The sequence below is a fragment of the Cetorhinus maximus genome, chromosome 6 (assembly GCF_964194155.1).
Source record: "Cetorhinus maximus chromosome 6, sCetMax3.hap1.1, whole genome shotgun sequence".
NCBI classification, from domain to species: domain Eukaryota; kingdom Metazoa; phylum Chordata; class Chondrichthyes; order Lamniformes; family Cetorhinidae; genus Cetorhinus; species Cetorhinus maximus.
In genome coordinates, this window is record NC_135884.1 from 35,314,798 (window position 1) to 35,342,452 (window position 27,655).

General features: G+C 44.1%; 1 protein-coding gene across 7 annotated transcripts in view; it reads right to left on the minus strand.

Annotated features, from left to right (window-relative positions):
- LOC144681719 (protein FAM107B-like) overlaps positions 1-27,655 on the minus strand; it is a 218,069-nt gene that overhangs the window by 60,090 nt on the left and 130,324 nt on the right. For 2 of the 7 annotated variants that reach the window (XM_078543616.1, XM_078543619.1), the window contains exon 1: positions 4,507-4,773. The exons of 3 other annotated variants lie outside the window; for them this stretch is intronic. Coding sequence is in view for 2 of the 4 variants with exons in the window: in XM_078543613.1 (XP_078399739.1) it covers positions 4,507-4,564 (58 nt within the window). In the remaining 2 variants the exon portion in view is untranslated. Of the gene's footprint in view, positions 1-4,506; positions 4,777-27,655 lie in introns of those variants that run through there. 2 more of the 7 variants (XM_078543613.1, XM_078543615.1) reach the window with 2 other exon arrangements.

Below are 27,655 nucleotides of genomic sequence, written 5' to 3' on the forward strand. Positions count from 1 at the left end.
TGCTCAGAGACCCTCAAATTTGTGACTAGATTTTCAGGTGCATTCAGAAACAAACTCATTTTTCTAGTGGGCCATTGCTTTTTTTTTTGGAGTGTTTTATCTTCACTGGAGACCTGTTCCTATTTTCTGTTTCTTTGAATGGCATCAGTGCCAGTCACATTTAATTTTTTTAAAAAAAGCTTCCCTGATCAATGTTCCTAAACATGTTGTGCTCGTTTTGAAAAGTGATTCCCCCTCTGGCCCCCAACATTCCGCTCAATCTCACCTGCATATCATTGAACACAGAATCTGCCTCAAATCAGCATGATCGGGGCGTGATTCAAAAACAAAATACGTGTTTTCTTTTAAGAAATATTCCTTATCATATTTAGGAATGGTAACTTGTTAAGGTTTGATTAATATAGTTAAATGGGCTTATTTTAAAAAAAGCATTTTAAAAAAGTGTTATTCCCTGCCTGGAAGTAATTTAGTTTTAAATTACTGCAAGTAACTTAAAAAAAAAAACCATACAAAACTATTTTCTAGTTAGCTAGGTGCACAGTAGTTCAATATTTTAAAAAATTATTCAAAACATACCATTATGATCCTTGCACCAAAAGCATCCAGCATAATTTTGGAGCCTCCTTCAAATGAGTGCAATTAGTGAAAATTCTAATAATGATTAATTCATCTTGACTGTGGGGCCTCCTCCTGCTATGTTTTTAATAACTAGTGCAAAAGATTGTGGAAGCAGGACTTGTGCTGAATGCAGTTTGCGCTTAAAATTCCAAGATCGTTTGCGCCAGTTATATAGATATTGGGTGAATTGTGGCAAAAAAAAAACCATCAAGAACAGAATATAGGTTGCGAGTTTAGTGTTTTACGCTCATTTTTTGCAGTCGAGTGTATGTCAATAAGATGTGTGGGAAATTCAAGTGTAATTTTGAGATTGGCGGACAGGCATGGGAATAGGCATAATTTGAGGTTAAACTTCCAAGTTGTGACCCAACTTTTTAAAACCAGAATACCTGGCAAAACTCAGCAGGTCTGGCAGCATCTGCGGAGAGGAGCACAGTTAACCTTTCGAGTCCGAATGACCCTTCAACAGAACTAAATAAAAATAGAAGAGGTGAAATATAAGCTGGTTTAAGGGAGCTGGGAGGGTGGGGGGGGTAAGAGCTGGATAGAGGGCCAGTGGTAGGTGGAGATAACCAAAAGACGTCATAGACAAAAGGGCAAAGAGGTGTTGAAGGTGTTGATATTATCTGAGGAATGTGCTAATTAAGGGTAGAAAGCAGGATAAGCAAGGTACAGATAGCCCTAGTGGGGGTGGGGCGGGGTGAAGGAATCGAAAAAGGCTAAAAGGTAGAGATAAAACAATGGATGGAAATACATTTAAAAATAATGGAAATAGGTGGGAAAAGAAAAATCTATATAATAATTATTGGGAAAAAAAGGGGGGGGGATGGAGGAGAGAGTTCATGATTTAAAATTGTTGAACTCAATATTCAGTCCGGAAGGCTGTAAAGTGCCTAGTCGGAAGATGAGGTGCTGTTCCTCCAGTTTGCGTTGAGCTTCACTGGAACAATGCAGCAAGCCAAGGACGGACATGTGGGCATGAGAGCAGGGTGGAGTGTTGAAATGGCAAGCGACAGGGAGGTCTGGATAATGCTTGCAGACAGATCGAAGGTGTTCTGCAAAGCGGTCACCCAGTCTGCGTTTGATCTCTGCGGTTTGCATTGGCAGCAACGAATGCAGTAGACTAAATTGAGGGAAGTGCAAGTGAAATGCTGCTTCACTTGAAAGGAGTGTTTGGGCCCTTGGACGGTGAGGAGAGGGGAAGTAAAGGGGCAGGTGTTGCACCTTCTGCGGTTGCATGTGAAGGTGCCGTGGGAGGGGGTTGAGGTGTAGGGGGTGATGGAGGAGTGGACCAGGGTGTCCCGGAGGGAACGATCCCTGCGGAATGCCGCCGGGGGGGGTGAAGGGAAGATGTGTTTGGCGATGGTATCATGCTGGAGTAGGCGAAAATGGCGGAGGATGATCCTCCATCATGATGCCACCACCAAACACATCTTCCCTTCACCCCCCCGGTGGCATTCCGCAGCGATCGTTCCCTCCGGGACACCCTGGTCCACTCCTCCATCACCCCCTACACCTCAACCCCCTCCCATGGCACCTTCCCATGCAACCGCAGAAGGTGCAACACCTGCCCCTTTACTTCCCCTCTCCTTGCCATCCAAGGGCCCAAACATTCCTTTCAAGTGAAGCAGCATTTCACTTGCACTTCCCTCAATTTAATCTACTGCATTCGTTGCTCCCAATGCGGTTTCCTCTACATTGGAGGGACCAAACGCAGACTGGGTGACCGCTTTGCAGAACACCTTCGGTCTGTCCGCAAGCATTACCCAGACCTCCCTGTCGCTTGCCATTTCAACACTCCACCCTGCTCTCATGCCCACATGTCCGTCCTTGGCTTGCTGCATTGTTCCAGTGAAGCTCAATGCAAACTGGAGGAACAGCACCTCATCTTCCGATTAGGCACTTTACAGCCTTCCGGACTGAATATTGAGTTCAACAATTTTAGATCATGAACTCTCTCACCTCCATCCCCACCCCCTTTCCGATTCCCCCCCTTTTTTTCCAATAATTTATATATATTTTTCTTTTCCCACCTATTTCCATTATTTTTAAATGTATTTCCATCCATTGTTTTATCTCTACCTTTTAGCCTTTTTCGATTCCTTCATCCCACCCCACCCCCACTAGGGCTATCTGTACCTTGCTTGTCCTGCTTTCTACCCTTAATTAGCACATTCCTCAGATAATATCACCACCTTCAACACCTCTTTGTCCTTATGTCTGTGACATCTTTTGGTTATCTCCACCTATCACTGGCCCTCTATCCAGCTCTACGCACCCCCCCACCCACCACCCTTAAACCAGCTTATATTTCACCTCTTTTCTATTTTTACTTAGTTCTGTTGAAGGGTCATTCGGACTCGAAACGTTAATTGTGTTCCTCTCCGCAGATGCTGCCAGACCTGCTGAGTTTTTCCAGGTATTTTTTTTGTTTTGGATTTCCAGCATCCGCAGTTTTTTTGCTTTTATTTTTAAAACCAGTATCTGTCCTGTGGTGGAATGGATATTGCACATATGTATTAGCTGAAAGGGATTCCAGTCTGGGAGAACACAAATCAAAATCAGCGATTACCATAGTAACCAGCAGGCTTTTGCCATAGATTGCCGTCATTGCCGAGGATCCCTTGAGCAAAGGGGTGAGTCATTATGAAAATCGGACAGGCTCTCTCATCTCAAAGAGTCTTTCCAACTTGTGAAAATGTAAAACAAATTGCAGCTGATCGAAAACTAATGTAAGATCCACAAAAAGATAACGTGCTAAATTGACTCTCCCTCAGCTTAATTGGCCTTTTCATGCAATGATACTCCCTATCGAAGTACTTGTTTTGGCTCCTAAACGCTATCGGGGACAATTCAGGTCACTGTGTGAACCTTTCCACTTCAATGAAATTAAAAGCAGATTACACCTCATGAATATGCATTGCTTAATTCAGTATTATCCAATTGCTGTGTTAACAAAAAAAACTTTGTAAAGTTGAGTTTTTGTCCAAGTGTCACATGGTCATTGAGTTTGCAACACGCTCATATTTGCATTAAAACAATTTGAATGAGTATATAGATTGATCAATTTTTTTTTAAAGAAAATGTGGTCGTTACAAACGAAGCCTCGTTTCAATTCCTTATTTGTGCAATTTTCCCTAAAAATGCTCATGTTCTCATTTATGTAACAAGGGGTTGCCATGGTCACTGAATAGCAGCTTTATACTTTTATGTACACAGTGTCTCCAACTACAGCCGAAGCTGCCCCTTGCACAGGCACAAATCAATGTTCGGACTTGTTTCCCTTGTCATTCAGCCTCAGAGCAAACAAACACTGACTGTAAGGTGTTGCGTTGACATCCAGCCCTGCCAGCAGGAACTTCTGTTCTCAGTGTCCACTGGGGAGTAGGAATGAATGCAGTCGCTTTCATTAGCTCAAATGGTAGAGCATTTGCTTAGCATGTGAGAGGTAGCAGGATCAATGCCCGCACCCTCCAGTTGTACTCCATTTCTCCGGCAGCATTGCTTTCATCCAAAGCCAGCAAGGCAACAAAAAGACAAGTTTCCCCTTTCATGTCTAGAAATAGACAGTCTGTGGATGTTCACCTCACAAAAACATCAAAATCATTTCTTACTTTTACATATAAAGTACTGCAAAGTAAATTACATCACAATACGGCATTCTGTAGTACAGGTTTAACCAGTTGCTTTAACAAATGTTTGTGTTCTATTTATGGTCCTTAAAGTTCAAACAAATTCCTTAAAATTCAGTCAAAGGACACATTTTTATTTCAATGCTTGTTCACAAAGAATGGATCAGCAAGAAAAGTATTCAGTGAACCATGCTTATTATTTTACACAGACTCCCAACGATCACATCCTCACCTACACGCGCTTTGTATGTCTTACCTGATTTAACCAACACTCCCCGGGGCAGTCCAGCTGAACTCCTCGTCTGGTTCCACATTTTCTGTGATTTTGAGCAGTTTTGTTTTTGAATAATCTGCTCCGTTCCCTCCCCCTCTCTCCACCACCCGCCCCCCCCAAAAAAAAACTAATTAAATCGGAGAAGTTGACATGCTTTGTGGTTTCCCTGCTCACAAGGACTCACTCAGCCCTCTTCCCAACGCTCAAGTTCGATATTCCAGTTCTGCCTGAACACTTGAAAGATCAGTCACGTGACATGTCACTGCATAGCTCCGGCCTCCCCCTGTTGTCAACTTCAGGCCAGCCCAGAGGAGACGGCTTCTTTTGGGTTTCGTAATACTGAGAGCAATAGGAGTGAAAGCTTGCACTATTTCATTTCAGGGGTTGGGGTTGGGGTTAACAAAGACACGTTTTGTAAAAAAGGATGCATTATGGTCGTCCAGGAACCAGTTGTATTTCCCTGAAGGCTGTGTGAACCCAATGGGGCCACATTGACTCTTCCCTTAACTAACATTCCCCCTCCCCCCCCCCCCCCCCCGCCCCAATCAGATGTTCTGTCACTCATAGAAGTCGTTTGAAATAATGAGAAAACATGTAAAATTCATCACTTTAAAAAGGTGTTTGGAATTTCCTGTGCTGTTAACTGCTTTAGTATAACTCGATCTGTAACCTTGCATCATTTTAAAACTTGCCCTCCTGATTTGGGCTCCATTGGAATGCTGCCAGCAGCTTGCAAAGAAATTGTTTTCCTTCTTTCTATTTGGAGACACCGAGGGCCAATAACACATCTACCCCTTCCCTATCTCACCTCCACCACCCCACCCCCCGCCCCCCAAACCGGAGAAATTGCACTGCCGCAATCTGAAATCTGGCACATATTACCTGGGGGTGGGGAGAGGAAATCGTTCAGCTAACTCCCCCCTTTGGGGCACTCATTCTTCAAATCACCAAGTTAGATACAAACAGGGGAGAAAATAAAAGACAAGCACGAGTTAAGATAGTAGGAGAAAGAGATTAAATAACATACAGCAAGAAGAGTGGAAGGAAACGACTGGATGCAAAGAAAAAGCAAGATTTGAAAAGCAGTTGAGAGCAAAAAATAGGAAGAGAGAAAAATAATGACAAACACTGGAATCACAAGGCACTTTTGGTTCTCTGCAGAAGGGTTCTGCTCCCCACTTACATTGTTACTGCCCATTCTGATGGTTGTTTTATTGGTATTTTTTTCCCCCCTAAACACACTCACTTGTCTGAATTGCACTATCTGATTATTTGGTTCATTGCAAGAGTAAAAATTTAAACCATTGTGGGGAAAAAATGCAAATCAATATCTCCTCATATTACAGTTGAAAGCTCACTCTGCTAATGATCTCAGGTTCCTCCATAGCTACAAATGGAGACTTTCGTTTCAGCTGCATGGTTCTTGACAAATGAGGCAAAATTGATGACATCAAGGACAAGTGGCAGGAATATGCACGTTCTATAATTTTTACTTGCGTGTAAATGAATTCTAACACCAGTTGCCAACTCGGTTTTATGGATGGTCATTTACACTTGTGGTATGACGATTACCAGTATTTAATGGTTAACAAATAGCTTTCATTGAGCCCAATGAACACAGTAGGGTAGAAAATGAAAAGAACTGTGCTTATTTTTGGGTGCAAAACAGGTGCAAAGCACACCAATTTAGCATTGAAAGGGCATATGCATTGTTTCCAATGCTAAATTTGGGGGACTTTTTTTTGGTAGGCCAGGCATGTGCCTAAAACCAAGTGTTTACCAACTTAATGGGCAGAATTTTCCATTTGTCTGGCGGGCCTGACCCAATCGCCAGTGGGCACGGAGCCGATCGCCACCGGTGAAGCAGGCCGCGCTGCCATTTTGCATGGGCGGGCCAATTAAGGCCCGCCCAGTGCGTTTCACATTCCTGTGGAGATCGGGATTTTAAAATTTGCGGCGGGTGTGCACAGACCGCCGGTTCCAATGGGGAGCCGGCAGTCTGTATAAAGAAAGGCCAGGCAGCCTCCTTTAGGCTGTTCACCATGGCCAGTGACAGGTGCAGGGGGTCTGCATAGTGGGCTCCGGAGGAGGGCAGGCCAGAAGAGGAGGGCAGGCTGCAGGTAGGCCAGCTTCTCTGATGCCTGCCTTGCTGCCCTTCTCGAGGAGGTGGCAGCATGTCGAGAGGTCCTGTTTCCTGAGGATGGGAGGAGGAGGGCCCCCCACGTCACGAAGTGGGCCTGGCAGGAGGTGGCGGAGGTGGTCAGCTCCAAAGATGCTGTCCGTCACACAAGGACCCAGTGCCACAAGCATTTCAATGATTTGTTGCGCTTTGGAAGGGTGAGTACCATGTCAGCCTTGGTCATTTTACCCAGCAGGTAGCCTTAGATTTTGAGGCCCCCACCCCCCAAGTCTTAGTGTCATTACTGAATTGGGCATTTGGCGCACGCTGGGTGGGCAAACAGATAGTGATCATGCTTACATCAGTCTTAGTGGCTGAGGAGAAGATGGGCTCTCCCCGCAGCATATGTTGGTGTTTGTCACATTTGAGTAGTCTGGGGGCAACCTGCAGGGGAGGCAGCTAGACACATACTCAGAACTCCAACACATGTCTTATTGATGGTGATGAGATGGTGGAAGGGGAGCCTCAAGGTGTCGTGGCCAAGTGCCATCTGCTGGCCTCGGTGCCACACCTAGTTGCGCCTCTTTGCCATGGGCGCTAAGACTCGTGTGTTGTTGAAAGTGATGGACGCCGAATGTGTCCAAGGTGGCCGTTGGGGGAGGGGGGTTGGGACCAGCCGTACTATCTTCTGGGGATTGATCACCAGTAGTGTGGACAGGAGCCGCTGGAGGCCTCAGATGGGCCACTGTGGTTGGGGTGCGGCGTGCGCGTGCAGGGTACATGAGCGTGCAGCCCCAATAAATGCTCTTCTCTGTTCTGCAGGCAAAAACTGAACACAACAACCAAGAGTGTTTGTGCACTGGTGGTGGCCAGGCCATGCTGCACACACTGACCCACTTCGAAGAGCAGGCTATGGAGCTAGGAAGAAGCCAATCGGCCAGGTCGGCAGGTGTCGGTGAGGCTGGGGTGCAGTGGCCAGGCATTTGAGGCCCACAGTCCCATCCACTCTGTCTCCCCACCATCCAAAGCACTGATGATTGCTGCAATCGTTAATGCAGCTACACTGCTCATTCACAGACTGATAGTCAGACGTGTGGGTCATACACAAAGGTTCCTCGGCATCTCTAGCACCTTCCAAAGTCGCCTTATCCCATTTGTGACCACTATCCCCATGGCCTAACATGCCATGGCATCGCTGCTGCGCATCCAAAGACTTATTGCATCTTAGGAGGGTTTGTACCTCCACCACCCTTTCAGCCAGTGCGTACCACATTACTCTGTCCACAATGTGCTCAGCACCTCACCTGTCAACCTCATGGTACTCAACTTAAATAAATGCCACCATGTTAGTCATCCCTGCGCCAAGGGGAAATGTTGCCTTCTGTCCACCCGGTCTATGCCCCTCAGAACGGTATGAAGGTCAATAATGTGACCTGTCAATCTCCTGTACTGCACGGCAAATGTCACAAGCGTATGCAATGTTTCCTCATAACTCCAATTCTCCAGGCCAGCATGTATCCTGGTCAGGAACCTCTGCACTCTCTACACTCCAATGCCATCCCTCCCATGAAGCGCAGGTCACAATTGAATGCAGAAGTGTAGATGTGGCCTCGACAGCGTTTTCTGTACTTGCAACATGACCTCCCTTTTCCTACCTTCTATTCCTCAGCTAATAAAGGCAAGTCTGGCAGTTACCTTGTTAAACGCCTTATGTTCCTGTTCTACTACCCTAACTGGTCTACCCAGCAAGGTCCCTGTAATTATCCTTACTTTCCACGGTCCTACCATTTCTCCTGTATTCCCGTACTTTGTTTGTCTTGCCCAAGTGCTTAACTGCACACTTATCCACATAATATTCCATGTGACATTCCTTAGGCCATCTGACCAGCCTGTCTGTATGCGCGTGTAATGTTTGGGCCTCCTCTTGACTATTTGTCACCCCACCAATGTTCGTCTCCTTAGGTTCTTGAAGGTTGAGCGCATTATGAGGCTGGGGTGGAAAGGGATGAATTGTGTTACTGACTGAACGCTAACTGATCCACTGTCCTTGTTGTTAATTTCAGCTTCACCACCGTATGGCTGCCAGGAGGACGTCCAGAGTCCCCCTTCCACACCTGAGAGGCATCAATTGGCACGAGCATTCATTTCAGCCAGCCAGGCACCAGCGCAGCGACTACCACATCGGTGGGGAATATAATGTCGGCGAGTGTCCCGGGGCACAATGGAGGGGGCACTTCACAATCGCTGGAGGGGATGGCACGGACAGAGAGTGCCGATGGCGCCAGCAGCTGGAGGACTGCAGGGGACCAGGCACATGCTGAGTCCGGCAGTGATGATGTGCCTCTGGAGATATCAGCCATACAGCAGCTGCAGGACAAGCGGTCGGGTGCGCGGAAGCATCTGGCAGGGTTGCATGAGGGTGTGCTTCACTTGGTCTCTGTGGTGGAGGAATCCAGGCAGAGTGTCAGTGATGGCATGAACCTCAGGACAGAGCTTCAGGCTTCCTCCATTGGGAAATTGGCGACTCTCATGGAGAGGGGCTTCCAACAGATTGCTCAGCATCTGATTGGGTTACGCTCGGACCTGCAAGGCCTCACCGTGCTAATGCCCATAGGTGGTCATTGGCAATGTGGGAGATGTTTTGGGCACCAAGTGTCCCAGCTCTGTGCCCATCCATCTGCGGTGAGCAGGGAGGTCCATTGTGACCTCACGTCGGCGCAGCAGCTGCCTGTCGTCGCTGCGAGCTCCTCTCAGGGCGCTCCGGATGAAGGCAGCAGCTCCTCCGCCCCTCTGCCAGTGACCGTTGCATCCGTTGAGGCTGCGACAACTGGGGAGGTGCCAGTTCTGGAACTGGCCACTCCCTCCCAGGCAGGTCCGGCACAGGCTCCACAGGCCAGAGGACGTCCGCCAAGGTCATCGAGGCCAACAGGACAGCAGAGTCAGCAGGCTGTCTCACAAGCCACTCCAAGCGATGGGGCGGCACCTAGACGTAGCACCTGCAAACGTAAGCATAAGGCACGTTAGGCACTCCACGGGTTTGTCACTGGTGCTTTTCTGTTGCCCCTAAATTAGGGGATTTATTTTTGTGAATGTCAGAGCGACATTTTGTAATGTTTTTGGTGGCACCATCTGATGGATGGCAATGAAGTCCACATTTCTGACCATGGCTGAGGGTGTCTCCTTTGTGCTGCATTTGTCTGTTTCACATACATCTCATGAGTGTTTGAGTGGACATTGATGTTTATGTACTAAGCCCTTAATTGCAGCTGATGAAGTGGAAGATGTAGCACTTAAGTACCTGGCACATCCATATGCGGCAATGCTGGTCCTGCAGATCCATGTGTGTGGAGCTAGCTGAAGTCGTTGGATTAAAGTGTCCCGGATGTCCCTGCCTCCTTGCTGTAATAGGTCAGCATGCTGCCCCTCATCATCACCTTGTGCTTCCTCATCCTCTGAGCCGCTGCTGGATTCATCATGTGCAGCCTCATCCACTATGTCAAGGTCTTCATCGTCAACTGCATCCCCCCTTTCCAGTGCAAGATTGTGAAGAGCACAGCATGCTACCACTATCAGAGAGATGCGATTTGGAGGGTACTGGAGTGCGCCCCCTGAGCGGTCCAGGCATCAAAAGTGCATCTTGAGAAGGCCGATGGCTCTCTCCACCACAGCCCTTGTGGAGGCGTGACTCCTATTGTACCGATGCTCAGCTTCTGTTCTTGGATGGCGGAGAGACATCATGAGCCACCTTCTGAGGGGATAGCCCTTATCACCCACCAGCCATCCATCCAGCTGAGCCGGAGCACTGAAGAGTCTCGGCACCTGGGAGTGTCTGAGGATGTAGGCGTCGTGGGAGCTGCCTGGGTACCTTGCACAGACTTGCAGAATCTGCATCCTGTGATGACTCACTATCTGCACATTCATGAAGTGGAAGCCCTTCCTGTTGACAAAGGCACCGGGCTCACCTGCTGGTACCTTGATGGCCACATGTGTACACTCTATTACACCCTGGACGCGGGGGAAGCCAGCAATAGCCGTGAAGCCTCTGGCTCGCTGTGTCTGGCTTGCCTGGTCCCAGTGGAAATGGATGAAGGTCAATGCACGCCTGAACAGAGCATCTGTAACCTGCTTGACACAAGTGTGGACAGCTGATTGGGAGACACCACAAAGATCACCCACTGAGCCCTGGAAGGAGCCAGAGGCATTGAAGTGGAGGGCAACTGTGAGCTTCAGAGCCGCTGGCATGGGGTGTCCGCCCACACAGTTAGGGAAGATCTCAGGGCCAATCATCTGACAGATATAGTTGACTGTTTCCCTTGACAGTCGGTGTCTCCTTCGGCACTGCACCTCTGTCATATTGAGGAAGCTGCTTCGCCACCTGTATACCCTGGCAGCAGGATAGTGGCGTCTTCTGTGGCCCCTTCCACCTTGGACAACCTCGACCCTGCGCCCCTTGTGCCTGCGCCTGTACTCCTAAAGGTGGCTCCCCTGGAGGCTGATCGTCCACTCCTGGCCTCCTCCTTATTCTAGCCCTCCCTTCATCTTCAGAGGAGCTGCCTCCAGTGGAGATGTCAGAACCCATACCCAGGCTAAAGGGAGGCCTCCGGAAAGCTGCAGGCCTAATAAAGATTACTGTCAGAGTGCTGAGCTGAAGCTTCAAAGTACAGAGAAAGCTGTTGGAAATCGATCTGAACTGCTACCGATCACACAGGCAAGTTTAAAACACTTGCTGCAATAAATACTTTACATAAAACATTGACAACCCCACTGAGCCCACATATCCTGCCCGTGGGTGAGTTTTGTTAAAAAGTTAAAAACCCATTGCGCCCATGCGATGAGCTGAAGATCGCACGGGCGCCTCAAAATCAGCGTCGATTGCCGAGTTCGGGGCCTTAACAAGCCCTTTAATTAATGACGGGCGCGCGTTGCACTTCATCGCGCGCCATCCCAGCTAAATATCGCGATGGCGCACGGTGACGTCGGGACGCTCACCCGACTTCAGTGCGCGCCATTTTAAGCGCTGGCGTGCGGGGCCTGCCACTCGCACGTCATCCAGAAAATTCTGCCCAATATGTTTGAGAGAGGCTGAATTCCTGTTGAAGGACCCCTTTGTAAAATTTGTCCCAATGACTTGGTGCAGGTCTAGGCCTGCCCACTCAGGATTCCCCAGTAGCTCCTGCAGTCACCAAAAGATAAATGCTGGTGTATTTATTTTTAAATTAATTTTCTAGGGGGACAGAAGGGGCAAGCGTGGTCTTGCTGACTCCACAATTGTGACATTCAGCCTCCACCACCAACCCCCGTCCCACTGTTGGCCATTCAAACCTCATGAGAACTTAATAGAGGGCTGCTGTCTGAAGACTGAAATTCTTGTTTCTTGTGGAGTGAGCTGCCTATGGAGGCGAAACAGATACCGACAGCCCACCCTGAATATGTTGACGACACCAGAGGTCCAGTCTTGAGACAGCTGCAGGCTATCTGAACCAGTAAATGGCCTACATAGGATATACAGCACAGAAACAGGCCACTCGGCCCAACTTGTCCATGCCAGTGTTTATGCTCTAAAGTCACCTCCCAACTTTTCTCATCTAAATTTATCATCTATTCCCTTCTCCCTCATATTCCTGTCTAGCTTCCTCTTAAATGCATCTACATCATTCACTTCAACCGCTCCCTCTGGTAGCGAGTTCCACATTCTTACCACTCTTTGAATAAAGAATTTTCTCCTGACTTTCCTGTTGGATTTCTTGGTGACCATCTCATGTTGATGGCTTCTAGTTATGCTCTTCCCCACAAAAGGAAACATTTTCTCTGTATCCACTATCACAACCTTTCATAGCAATATTATTAGGTTACCCCTCAGCCTTCCTTCCCCACCCTCACCTTGTCAAGGCCTGTCAATCCTTTCCCAATATTTATACCCACACATTTGGGGTATCATCCTTGTAAACCTTCTCTGCAGCTTCTCCAGTGCCTCTACAACCTTTTTACAATATGGCAAACAGAACTGCAAACAATACTCCAAGTGTGGTCTAACCAAGGTTTGATACAGGTTGAGCAAAAATTACCTACTTTTCAAATCTATTCCTCTAGAAAAAGCCTAGTTCTTGGTTTTTAAAAAAATATATGGCCTTGCTAACCTATGGCACAACTTGTAGTGTTTATTGTATTTGTACTTGGAGATCCCTTTGTTCCTCTACCCCACCTAGACTCGCACCTTCCAAGTAATAAGTGACCTCTCTATTCTTCCTACCAAAATGTCCTACCTCACATTTATCTGTGTTGAACTTCATTTGCCAATTTAAAAGAGAAATACAGCAGATGCTGGAAATCTGAAATAAAAACAGAAAATGCTGGAAAAACTCAGCAGGTCTGGCAGCATCTGTGAAGAGTCTGAAGAAGTCACATTGACTCAAAATGTTAACTTTGTTTTTCTCTCTCCACAGGTGCTGCTAGACCTGAGTTTTTCCAGCAATTTCCATTTTTATTTCATTTGCCAATTATTTGCCCATTCTGCAAGTACATTAATGTCCTCCACAGTATCACTATCCTCTCCAATTTGGTGTCATCTGCAAATTTACAAATTATGTCTTTGATTCCAAAGTCCAAATCGTTAATGTAAATTGTGAACAGCAGTAGTCCCATGCACTGATCCTTGTGGAACACCATTTTCCACCTTCTGCCCCTGAATGATTATTCTTTCCTTTTGTCTTGAAGCAAACTAGCAATCAATTCTGCCATTTTTTTAAAAACATGTTTGTTCATGAGATGTGGGCATTGCTGGTGAAGCCAACATCTATTGCTCATTCCTAATTGCCCTTGAGAAGGTGGTGGTGAGCTGCCTTCTGGAACCGCTACAGTCCATGTGTTGTAAGAACACCCAAAGTGCTGTTAGGGAGGGACTTGCAGCATTTTGATCAAGCAACGTTGAAGGAACTGCAATATAATTCAGAGTCAGGAGGTGTGTGACTTGGGAAACTTGAAGGTAGTGGCATTCCCATCTGCTGCCCTTGTCCTTCAAGTTGGTAGAGGTCACAGGTTTGGAAGGTGCTGTTGAAGGAGCCTCGGTGAGTTGCTGCATTACATCTTTGTAGATGGTACACACACTGCTGCTGTCATGCATCGGTGGTGGAGGGTTTGAATGTTTATTATGGCAGATGGAGTACCAATCAAGCAGGCTGCTTTGCCCTGGATGGTGTTGAGCTGAATGTTGTTGGAACTGTGTTCATCCAGGCATGTGGAGAGTTCCTTGACCCTACAGTCTCTGATCTTGTTCATTAGTCTATTATAGGGCACCTTATCAAAGGTCTTCTGAAAATCCAGATAAATTACATCTGCTGTATTACTATTATCTACTTTCTGTCACCACCTCAAAAAATTCAGAGGTTGGTCAAGCTCACTGTTCATTGTTATATTTTACATTTCTAGCTGTTCTTCAATTCTCTCTAGTAGGGATTCCATTGTATTTCCTAAAACCAATGTTAAGCTGACTGGTCTATAATTCCATGGACATATTCTGTCCCCCTTCTTAAACATAGTAATTATATTAGCTATCCAACAGTCCTCTGGCACTACACCTTTTTCTAAAAAATTGCTAAACATAACTAGTAATACCTCTGCTATCTCTTCCCCATATTCTTTAAAAAAACATGGGTGCAATCCATCTAGACCAGAGATTTTATCCTCGGAGTTTGTTTATTTTGTTCAATACCTCCCCTTTTTTAATTTTAATTTTAAAGGCACTTTTCACATTACTCATCTTATTGGCTAACTTTTCATTTACGTCCATTTTTCTTTGTTTGGGTAGGTTTGGGAGAAGATATCTTGAGTGTTATTATGTAAATTTTGCACTTAACATCTGTCATTTACTATAATTTATACTTGTTTAATATTTCATAATATTTCAGTGTTTGTATTGCCAATAGAAACTCATTGGCTTTGTCATACCCTTATGTCTTGTGTGCATGAAACTATTAATGTATATATTTTGGAAAATATTTTTAATATAGAGGTTTGGTCTGTGGTTGTGTCTTAACTGGATCAAAGCCAGCTAGTCTGGGTGGTTTGATGTGTACTAATTTTTACATGTAAGAGAGATAGTGTGCATTTGCATTTTTTGAATAGAGCATTCAAGAAGTGGGGTGAAAACTGATGCCTATCTAGCAGATACCAAGCAATATGTTTATATTACTAATAAAATTGGTACTATGAAAGGGGTTTCATTGCTAAAAGGTGGAGTTCAAAGAAGCTGGTGAGACGACGAGAATTTGCATTCAATCAGTGGTGGTAGGTATAACTTGAGCAGTTTTCGGGTGTGCAAAGCAGAGGCAATGTGATCATGTCTCAGCAAATGAAAGCTGGAGGGAGGTGCATCAGATTGTTATCCCATTAGGATATAAAAATGGGATTCTGAGATTGCTCATGAAATTCCAGTGGGGGGGTGGGGGGGGGGGGGGGGGGGGGGTTGCGGGGGGGGGGGGGGGGGGGGTGCTACATTAAGGAATTGGGAAAACATTGGAAAAGATACTGAGGTTTTTTTTTTGGCCAGGACTGCATAGGGATGTAGTCAAATTCTGTAGAGCCTTTCATATATGTCAAGTAACATGAAAACTACAAACAGTGATTAAGCCGGTGCCTTTAATCCCAAAACCAGCATTTGAAGAACCTTTTACCAGAGTCATGATTGATTGTGTAGGACTCCTTCCTAAGACTAAAAGTAGAAATTAGTATTTATTGTCAATAATAGATGTGTCTACCAGGTTTCCTGAAGCGATAACTTTAAGAAATATTACAACTAAGATGATTGTGGAGGAGTTAATTAAATTTTTCACATGATATGGCTTACCTAAAGAAATACAATCAGATCAGGGGTCAAATTTCACGTCACAGCTACTTAAGGAAGTAATGAACAGTTTGGGGATAAAACAGTTTAAGTCAACAGCTTATCATCCGGAGTCACAAGGAGCTTTGAAAAGATGGCATCAAACTTTAAAAACTATGAAAAGAGTATGCTGTCAGAATTATGCACAGGATTGGGATACAGGAATTTCATTTTTGTTATTTGCTATTAGAAATGCTCCTAATGCATCAACTGGTTTTAGCCCTTTTGAACTAGCTTATGGTAATGAGGTAAGGGGACCACAGAAATTGATTCATGAGAAATTGGTGGGTCAAAATTCAGAAACTACTCTCCTGGATTACGTAACAAATTTCAATGAAAGATTGAACTGAGCATGTGAATTGGCTAGGGAACAATTAAATATACCATAGCAAGTGATGAAAGTGAAAGCAGATAAGGAGGCTAAAATTCACAGTTTTGTTTCTGGATTGAAAGTACTAGTTTTGTTACCAGTTCTAGGTGATTCATTGAATGCAAGATTTAGTGGGCCTTATAGGATTGAAAAGAAATTCAGTGAAGAAAGTTATTTAATAAATATTCAAGATAGAAGAAAGAAGCAGAGGGTGTGTCATGTAAATATGCTTAAAAAGTAATTTGACAGGGAAGAGGAGCAAAAAGAAGTGTTAGTGATGGTGGATGATGAGAAAGAGGTAGAAGTGCAGGGCTCTGAAATTGATTTTCCTCTAATCAAATTGGATAATGAAGGGGTGCTTGAAAATGTAAATGAAATATTGAGCTACCTTCCAAGCAAGTGTCAAAGTGATTTGGAAAAGCTATTGCAGTCACACAAACCTATTTGTGGAAATAAGTTGGGAAAGACACATTTAGCTTTACATGATGCATGTATAAGAGTATCATTTTCAATAAGGCAACACCTTATAGATTAAATCCGGCAAAGTTATCACAAGCACAAAAAGAATTTGATTTCATGCTTCAAAATGATATCATTGAGTCTAGTTGCAGTAACTGGAGTTTGCCTATTGTATTGGTCCCGAAACCGGATGGAATACAAAGACTGTGTGTGGACTATCGAAAGGTGAACGCGGTGACAAAAGTGGGTTCATATCCCATACCATGGTTGGGAGATTGCATTGAGAAAGTGGGACAATTGAAATTTATCACAAAGATTGACTTGCTAACAGGATATTGGCAGGTACCATTGTCGGAGAGAGCAAAAGAGATATCAGCTTTTGTAATGCCAAGTGGACTATATCAGTTTAAAGACATGCCATTTGGTATGAAGAATGCACCTGTAACATTTCAAAGACTGACAAACAAAGTAATTGCAGGTCTAAGCAATTGTGAGGTGTATATTGATGATCTAATTGTTTTCAATCAGACGTGGGAGGAGCATTTACAGTATCTGGAAGAATTAATTACTCGACTACAAGAAGCTAATTTGAATGATGAACTTGGCTAAAAGTGAATTTGCAAAAGCGCAAGTTATGTATCAAGGCCACATCATTGGACATGGTAAGGTGGCTCTGAGATATGCAAAAGTCAAGGCTATCATGGATTTCCCAGTGCCTACAACAAAACAAGAAGTTTTGAGACTTCTGGGCATGAATGGGTTTTACTAGAAATTTGTATCAAATTTTAGCCAAGTGGTTGCTCCACTGACTGAACTATTAAAAAACAACAAGAAGTTTCAATGGACACTGGAGTGTCAGAAGTCATTTGATAGTTTGAAAACTGTATTAACTACGACACCAGCGTTGGTAGTACCCACTTATGCCGAGCAATTCAAGTTGGCCATTGAGGTAAGTGATATAGGCTTTGGGGCTGCACTGTTCCAAGATGATAGTGGAATTGAAAAACCGATAGGGTATTTTTCATGGAAGCTGAATGTACAACAGAGAAGATATTCAACGGTGGAAAAAGAGACTTTGAGGTTTGTGTTGGCATTGCAGCATTTTGAAATTTATGTTACAAACAATTCATCAGGAACAATCATTTATATAGACCATAGTCCTTTGAAGCTTTTGGACAAATTTCATGACAAAAGTGCAAGGCTTTTCAGATGGAGTCTATTATTACAACCACTTAAATCTATGTATTATACATATTGCAAATCTGCAAATCTGTTTGCAGATGCATAATCAAGAGTTTGAAGCTTAAATGAAAATGGGACATTTAAAGAAAACCAGGACACTGAAGTGGAGTGATTTCTGTTGATGCCAAGGACTTGTGTATATGTATTGTTATGTTAATGCATGCATCTGGTAATGTAATAGTGTAATTAGCATAGGAGATAGTGAGATGGGTTATTAAAATGAAGTCGTCTTTTAGAATTAAGATGGTTCATTTTTCAATAAGGAATGTCATGAAGCTATTAACATATATAATATTTTGGAAAATATTTTTATTTTAAAATACAGGTTTAATCTCTGCGTGTGCCTTAATTGGATTAAAACCAGCTAGTCTGGGTGCTTTGATGTGTACTAGTTTTGATATATAAGAGAGATAGCGTGCATTTGCATTTTTTGAATAGAGCTTTCAAGAAGTGGGGTGAAAACTGATGCCTATCTAGCAGATACCAAGCAATATAAGACCATGAGACATAGGAGCAGAAATTAGACCATTCGGCCCATGGGGTCTGCTCCGCCATTCAATCATGGCTGATAAGTTTCTCAACTCCACTCTCCCACCTTCTCCCCGTAACCTTTGATCCCCTTTCCAATCAAGAACCTATCTATCTCGCTCTTAAATACACTCAATGACCTGGCCTCCACAGCCTTCTGTGGCAATGAATTCCATAGATTCACCACTCTCTGGCTAAAGATGATTTCTCCTCATCTCTGTTCTAAAAGGTCTTCCCTTTATTCTGAGGCTGTGCCCTCGGGTCTTAGTCTCTCCTACTAATGGAAACATCTTTCCCACGTCCACTCTATCCAGGCCTTTCAGTATTCTGTAAGTTTCAGTCAGATCCCCCCTCATCCTTCTAAACTCCATCGAGTATAGACCCACAGTCCTCAAACGTTCCTCATATGTTAAGCCTTTCATTCCTGGATTGTTCTCGTGAACCTCCTCTGGACCATCTCCAGGGCCAGCACATCCTTACTGAGATACGGGGCCCAAAATTTCTCACAATATTCTAAATGTGGTCTGACCAGAGCCTTATAAAGCCTCAGCAGCACATCCCTGCTTTTACATTCTAGTCCTCTCGAAATAAATGCCAACATTGCATTTGCCTTCCTAACTACCAACTCAACCTACAAGTTAACCTTAAGAGAATCCTGGACTAGGACTCCCAAGACTCTTTGCACTCCAGATTTCTGAATTCTCTCCCCATTTAGAAAATAGTCTATGCCTCTATTCTTCCTACCAAAGTGCATGACCTCACACTTCCCCACGTTGTGTTCCATCTGCCACTTCTTTGCCCATTCTCCTAACCTGTCCAAATCCTTCTGCAGCCTCCCCGCCTCCTCAATACTACCTGTCCCTCCACCTATCTTTGTATCATCTGCAAACTTAGCCAGAATGCCCTCAGTTCCTTCATCTAGATCCTTAATGTATAAAGTGAAAAGTTGTGGTTCCAACACTGACCCCTGTGGAACTCCACTAGTCACCGGCTGCCATCCTGAGAAGGACCCCCTTATCCCCACTCTCTGCCTCCTGCCAGACAGCCAATCTTCTATGCATGCTAGTACCTTGCCTCTAACACCATGGGCTCTTATCTTACAGAGCAGCCTCCTGTGTGGCACCTTGTCAAAGGCCTTCTGGAAGTCCAAGTAGATAACATTAAGGAATTGGGAAAACATTGGAAAAGATACTGAGGTTTTTTTTTTGGCCAGGACTGCATAGGGATGTAGTCAAATTCTGTAGAGCCTTTCATATATGTCAAGTAACATGAAAACTACAAACAGTGATTAAGCCGGTGCCTTTAATCCCAAAACCAGCATTTGAAGAACCTTTTACCAGAGTCATGATTGATTGTGTAGGACTCCTTCCTAAGACTAAAAGTAGAAATTAGTATTTATTGTCAATAATAGATGTGTCTACCAGGTTTCCTGAAGCGATAACTTTAAGAAATATTACAACTAAGATGATTGTGGAGGAGTTAATTAAATTTTTCACATGATATGGCTTACCTAAAGAAATACAATCAGATCAGGGGTCAAATTTCACGTCACAGCTACTTAAGGAAGTAATGAACAGTTTGGGGATAAAACAGTTTAAGTCAACAGCTTATCATCCGGAGTCACAAGGAGCTTTGAAAAGATGGCATCAAACTTTAAAAACTATGAAAAGAGTATGCTGTCAGAATTATGCACAGGATTGGGATACAGGAATTTCATTTTTGTTATTTGCTATTAGAAATGCTCCTAATGCATCAACTGGTTTTAGCCCTTTTGAACTAGCTTATGGTAATGAGGTAAGGGGACCACAGAAATTGATTCATGAGAAATTGGTGGGTCAAAATTCAGAAACTACTCTCCTGGATTACGTAACAAATTTCAATGAAAGATTGAACTGAGCATGTGAATTGGCTAGGGAACAATTAAATATACCATAGCAAGTGATGAAAGTGAAAGCAGATAAGGAGGCTAAAATTCACAGTTTTGTTTCTGGATTGAAAGTACTAGTTTTGTTACCAGTTCTAGGTGATTCATTGAATGCAAGATTTAGTGGGCCTTATAGGATTGAAAAGAAATTCAGTGAAGAAAGTTATTTAATAAATATTCAAGATAGAAGAAAGAAGCAGAGGGTGTGTCATGTAAATATGCTTAAAAAGTAATTTGACAGGGAAGAGGAGCAAAAAGAAGTGTTAGTGATGGTGGATGATGAGAAAGAGGTAGAAGTGCAGGGCTCTGAAATTGATTTTCCTCTAATCAAATTGGATAATGAAGGGGTGCTTGAAAATGTAAATGAAATATTGAGCTACCTTCCAAGCAAGTGTCAAAGTGATTTGGAAAAGCTATTGCAGTCACACAAACCTATTTGTGGAAATAAGTTGGGAAAGACACATTTAGCTTTACATGATGCATGTATAAGAGTATCATTTTCAATAAGGCAACACCTTATAGATTAAATCCGGCAAAGTTATCACAAGCACAAAAAGAATTTGATTTCATGCTTCAAAATGATATCATTGAGTCTAGTTGCAGTAACTGGAGTTTGCCTATTGTATTGGTCCCGAAACCGGATGGAATACAAAGACTGTGTGTGGACTATCGAAAGGTGAACGCGGTGACAAAAGTGGGTTCATATCCCATACCATGGTTGGGAGATTGCATTGAGAAAGTGGGACAATTGAAATTTATCACAAAGATTGACTTGCTAACAGGATATTGGCAGGTACCATTGTCGGAGAGAGCAAAAGAGATATCAGCTTTTGTAATGCCAAGTGGACTATATCAGTTTAAAGACATGCCATTTGGTATGAAGAATGCACCTGTAACATTTCAAAGACTGACAAACAAAGTAATTGCAGGTCTAAGCAATTGTGAGGTGTATATTGATGATCTAATTGTTTTCAATCAGACGTGGGAGGAGCATTTACAGTATCTGGAAGAATTAATTACTCGACTACAAGAAGCTAATTTGAATGATGAACTTGGCTAAAAGTGAATTTGCAAAAGCGCAAGTTATGTATCAAGGCCACATCATTGGACATGGTAAGGTGGCTCTGAGATATGCAAAAGTCAAGGCTATCATGGATTTCCCAGTGCCTACAACAAAACAAGAAGTTTTGAGACTTCTGGGCATGAATGGGTTTTACTAGAAATTTGTATCAAATTTTAGCCAAGTGGTTGCTCCACTGACTGAACTATTAAAAAACAACAAGAAGTTTCAATGGACACTGGAGTGTCAGAAGTCATTTGATAGTTTGAAAACTGTATTAACTACGACACCAGCGTTGGTAGTACCCACTTATGCCGAGCAATTCAAGTTGGCCATTGAGGTAAGTGATATAGGCTTTGGGGCTGCACTGTTCCAAGATGATAGTGGAATTGAAAAACCGATAGGGTATTTTTCATGGAAGCTGAATGTACAACAGAGAAGATATTCAACGGTGGAAAAAGAGACTTTGAGGTTTGTGTTGGCATTGCAGCATTTTGAAATTTATGTTACAAACAATTCATCAGGAACAATCATTTATATAGACCATAGTCCTTTGAAGCTTTTGGACAAATTTCATGACAAAAGTGCAAGGCTTTTCAGATGGAGTCTATTATTACAACCACTTAAATCTATGTATTATACATATTGCAAATCTGCAAATCTGTTTGCAGATGCATAATCAAGAGTTTGAAGCTTAAATGAAAATGGGACATTTAAAGAAAACCAGGACACTGAAGTGGAGTGATTTCTGTTGATGCCAAGGACTTGTGTATATGTATTGTTATGTTAATGCATGCATCTGGTAATGTAATAGTGTAATTAGCATAGGAGATAGTGAGATGGGTTATTAAAATGAAGTCGTCTTTTAGAATTAAGATGGTTCATTTTTCAATAAGGAATGTCATGAAGCTATTAACATATATAATATTTTGGAAAATATTTTTATTTTAAAATACAGGTTTAATCTCTGCGTGTGCCTTAATTGGATTAAAACCAGCTAGTCTGGGTGCTTTGATGTGTACTAGTTTTGATATATAAGAGAGATAGCGTGCATTTGCATTTTTTGAATAGAGCTTTCAAGAAGTGGGGTGAAAACTGATGCCTATCTAGCAGATACCAAGCAATATAAGACCATGAGACATAGGAGCAGAAATTAGACCATTCGGCCCATGGGGTCTGCTCCGCCATTCAATCATGGCTGATAAGTTTCTCAACTCCACTCTCCCACCTTCTCCCCGTAACCTTTGATCCCCTTTCCAATCAAGAACCTATCTATCTCGCTCTTAAATACACTCAATGACCTGGCCTCCACAGCCTTCTGTGGCAATGAATTCCATAGATTCACCACTCTCTGGCTAAAGATGATTTCTCCTCATCTCTGTTCTAAAAGGTCTTCCCTTTATTCTGAGGCTGTGCCCTCGGGTCTTAGTCTCTCCTACTAATGGAAACATCTTTCCCACGTCCACTCTATCCAGGCCTTTCAGTATTCTGTAAGTTTCAGTCAGATCCCCCCTCATCCTTCTAAACTCCATCGAGTATAGACCCACAGTCCTCAAACGTTCCTCATATGTTAAGCCTTTCATTCCTGGATTGTTCTCGTGAACCTCCTCTGGACCATCTCCAGGGCCAGCACATCCTTACTGAGATACGGGGCCCAAAATTTCTCACAATATTCTAAATGTGGTCTGACCAGAGCCTTATAAAGCCTCAGCAGCACATCCCTGCTTTTACATTCTAGTCCTCTCGAAATAAATGCCAACATTGCATTTGCCTTCCTAACTACCAACTCAACCTACAAGTTAACCTTAAGAGAATCCTGGACTAGGACTCCCAAGACTCTTTGCACTCCAGATTTCTGAATTCTCTCCCCATTTAGAAAATAGTCTATGCCTCTATTCTTCCTACCAAAGTGCATGACCTCACACTTCCCCACGTTGTGTTCCATCTGCCACTTCTTTGCCCATTCTCCTAACCTGTCCAAATCCTTCTGCAGCCTCCCCGCCTCCTCAATACTACCTGTCCCTCCACCTATCTTTGTATCATCTGCAAACTTAGCCAGAATGCCCTCAGTTCCTTCATCTAGATCCTTAATGTATAAAGTGAAAAGTTGTGGTTCCAACACTGACCCCTGTGGAACTCCACTAGTCACCGGCTGCCATCCTGAGAAGGACCCCCTTATCCCCACTCTCTGCCTCCTGCCAGACAGCCAATCTTCTATGCATGCTAGTACCTTGCCTCTAACACCATGGGCTCTTATCTTACAGAGCAGCCTCCTGTGTGGCACCTTGTCAAAGGCCTTCTGGAAGTCCAAGTAGATAACATCCATTGGCTCTCCTTTGTCTAACCTATTCGTTACCTCCTCAAAGAATTCTAACAGATTTGTCAGGCGTGACCTCCCCTTGATGAAACCATGCTGACTTTGCCCGATTTTACCATGCACTTCCAAGTATTCTGAAATCTCATCCTTAATAATGGACTCTAAAACCTTACCAACGACTGAGGTCAGGCTAATTGGCCTGTAATTTCCCGTCTTTTGCCTCACACCCTTCTTAAACAGTGGGGTTACATTTGCGATTTTCCAGTCCTCTGGGACCCTCCCTGACTCCAGTGATTCCTGAAAGATCACAACTAATGCCTCCACTATCTCTTCAGCTATGTCCTTCAGAACTCTGGGGTGTAATCCATCTGATCCAGGTGATTTATCCACCTTCAGACCTTTCAGTTTTCTAGCATCTTCTCCTTGGTAATGGCCACCATAGTCACCTCTGCCCCCCGACTCTCTTCAACTTTGGGGATGTTACTCGTGTCTTCCACCGTGAAGACTGACACAAAGTTCCTATTCAGTTCCTCCGCCATTTCTTTGTTCCCCACTACTACTTCTCCAGCGTCATTTTCCAGTGGCCCAATGTCCACTTTTGCCTCTCTCTTACCCTTTATATATCTAAAAAAAACTCTTGCAATCTTCTTTTATATTATTGGCTAGTTTACCCTCATATTTAATCTTCTCCCTCCTTATTTCTTTTTTAGTTGTCCTCTGTTGGTCTTTGTAGGCTTCCCAATCCCCTGGTTTCCCACTGCTCTTCGCCGCATTGTATGCTTTCTCTTTAGCTTTTATGCTGTCCCTGACTTCCCTTGTCAGCCATGGTTGCCTCGTCCTCCCTTTAGTATGATTTTTCTTCCTAGGGATGAATTTTTGCTGTGTCTCCCAAATTACTCCCAGAAACTCCTGCCATTGCTGTTCCACTGTCTTTCCTGCTAGGCTCATCTCCCAGTCAATTCTGGCCAGCTCCTCCCTCATGCCTCTGTAGTTGCCTTTATTCAACTGTAATACCGTTACATCTGATTCCAGCTTTTTCCTCTCAAATTGCAGGGTAAATTCTATCATATTATGGTCACTTCCTCCTAAGGGTTCCTTCACCTTAAGCTCCCTTATCAAATCTGCCTCATTACACATCACTAAATCTAGAATTGCCTGTTCCCTAGTGGGCTCCACCACAAGCTGCTCCAAAAAGCCATCTTGTAGACATTCCACAAATTCCTTTTCTTGGGATCCACTACCAACCTGATTTTCCCAGTCTACCTGCATATTGAAATCCCCATGATCACTGTAACCTTGCCTTTCTTACACGCCTTTTCTATCTCCTGGTGTATCTTGTGCCCCACATCCTGACTACTGTTCAGAGGCCTGTACATAACTCCCATTATGGTTTTTTCTCCTTTGTGGTTCCTCAACTCTATCCACACAGATTTTACATCATTTGACCCTACGTCATTTCTTGCTATCAATTTAATTTCATTTCTTACTAACAAAGCAACCCCACCCCCTCTGCCAACCTGCCTATCTTTTCAATAGGATGTATATCCTTGGATATTTAGCTCCCAGTCCTGATCCCCTTGCAGCCATGTCTCCGTGATGCCCACCACATCATACCTGCCAATTTCAATCTGCGCCACAAGCTCATTTACCTTATTTCGTATACTGCGTACATTCAGATACAACACCTTCAGTCCTATATTTCCTGTCCCCTTTCTCATTGTCGTCCCTTTATCTGATGTGCTTGAAGTTAGATTCCTAGCCCTTTCCAAACACTCTGTCCTATTTTGTGTTCTGGGGACTTTAATAGCCTCTCCTGGGCTCTCCTTTCTTTTCAGTTTTTTCATAATTTTCCATGAAGTTGAATGAACCCCAACACATGCTAACCTGCTGCTTTGTTTCCCATTAGTCTTCTTGGAGTTTTACCCTTCCCTCCCCCCCAACTTTCTAGTTTAAAGTCCTGTTGACCAGCCTATTTACTCTTTTCACTAGAACATTGGTCCCAGATCGGTTCAGGTGGAGACCGTCCCAACGGTACAGATCCCTCCTGTTCCAATACTGATGCCAGTGCCCCACGAAATGGAACCCCTCCTTCCTGCACCACTCCTTTAGCCACATGTTTACTTCCCTTATTCTCACGTCCCTCTGCCAATTTGCACGTGGCTCGGGTAGTATCCAGAGATTATAACCCTTGAGGATCTGTTCTTTAATTTAGTTCCTAGTTCCTGATAATCCCCAAACAGGTCCTCTTTCCTAGTCTTACCTATGTTATTTGTCCCGACGTGGACCACAAAAACTGGATCCTCCCCCTCCCTCTCCAGTATCCTTTCAAGCCGGTCAGAGATGTCCCTCACCCTGGCACCGGGCAGGCAACATACCATGCGGGACTCTCAATCCTGCTTACAAAGGATGCTATCAATTCCCCTAATTATAGAATCCCCTACAAGTACCACTTGTCTTTTTGTTCCCCCCTCTTGAATGGCCTCCTGTGCCACAGTGCCGTGGTCAGCTGGCTCATTCTCCCTACAGCCCTGTTCCTCATCCACACAGGGAGCAAGTACCTCGTACCTGTCGGACAAGGTCAAGAGCTGAGGCTCCTCTGTTCCTGAACACAGGATCCCTCTACCTGCCTCACTTGCAGTCACACCCCGCTGACCCTGACCACTGACCGAACTTGAAGTACTTAATCTACCGGGTGTGACTGCCTCCTGATACGAAGCGTCCAGGTAACTCTCCCCCTCCCGGGTGTGCCGCAGCATCCGGAGCTCGGACTCCAGCTCATCAATTCTGACCCGGAGTTCCTCCAGCAACTAATACTTGCTGCAGATGTGGTCACTGTGGCTTGCAATGGGATCTGCCAGCTCCCACATCGTATAACTACAGCACATCATCCGCCCAGCCATCTCGACTTAGATAATTAATTTATTAATTATTAATTAGCTTTGCAGTGTTTTTTTTTCCAAATTTGGTGCAGATTTCCTACCAACCAATCAGGTCACAGCTTTCTTGTGATGCCACTTTTTCAGTTTTGGCTTCAGTTACTCTGTGCCCCGAGGTCACCACTCCAGTGTTCCTCCCTCCGAGTCTGCTCCCTGGAGACAAGGCCGCAAATCCCCGAGGTAACCTAGATTTATACTCTCCGCTCCAGTGCTCCTCACTCCGAGTCTGCTCCCAGGATTTACTCACCAATCAGCTGCTGTTTCTTTAAAATCCACTTTCAGAAGAGGGTCCCTCGCAGGTCTGGTGCACTCCTGAAGGCACTGCCTCTTCCTCTCTCTCTTTTTTTTTTAGGTTTGAGGAGGAGGGAGGGATGGAAACACTACAGCAATGTAATGTTTGGGGCTATTCGGTTCTTTGACAGTGGGTCCTCCTCAATTCCCTCCTGAGTTGCGGTGACTTCTCCCAGAATGCTTCAGTCACTTCTCACCAGCGCCCTCTGTTGGATGCTCTTCCTCCTGTTGAGTGCAAGAGTCCTTCTCCTCAACTCCCTCCTGAGCCGCGGTGGCTGCGGTCACTTCTCCGAGAATGCTTCAGTCACTTCTCACCAGCACCCTCTGTTGGATGCTCTTCCTCCTGTTGAGTGCAAGAGTCCTTCTCCTCGATTCCCTCCTGAGTTGTGGTGGCTGCAGTGACTTCTCCCAGAATGCTTCAGTCACTTCTCACCAGCGCTCTCTGTTGGAGGGCACTGGTGAGAAGTGAAAATATGTTTATATTACTAATAAAATTGGTACTATGAAAAGGAATTTCATTGTTAAAAGTTGGAGTTCAAAGAAGCTGGTGAGACAATGAGAATTTGCATTCAATCAGTGGTGGTAGGTATAACTTTAGCAATTTTCAGGTGTGCAGGGCAGAGGCAATGTGAAATCAAAAGGCAGCTGCAAGCCTCCAACTGGCTCCACAGGAATCAAAGTGACAAGAACCTCATTCTGAATTCATAAGGTGAAAATGCTTTGCCTGGTGTTTGGTTAAGTCTAAGAGTTGCTGTTGCCTTAATGGAGATTAGTTTGGGAATTTGTTAAAAGTTATGATAGTAGTAATTTGTAGCCATGTGTATATATATATATATTTTTTTTTTAACCTGTGTAAATTAATAAAATGTTTCATTTAGTTTAATGTAAAACTGCAAGAACTGGTGGTCTGATTTCTGAATTTAGAGTCGCATCTTAACCATAACACTTAAAATTATAGGTTATGACAGTTGTTTAAAGTTTCCCTCTGGGATTTTAAAACAACTTCG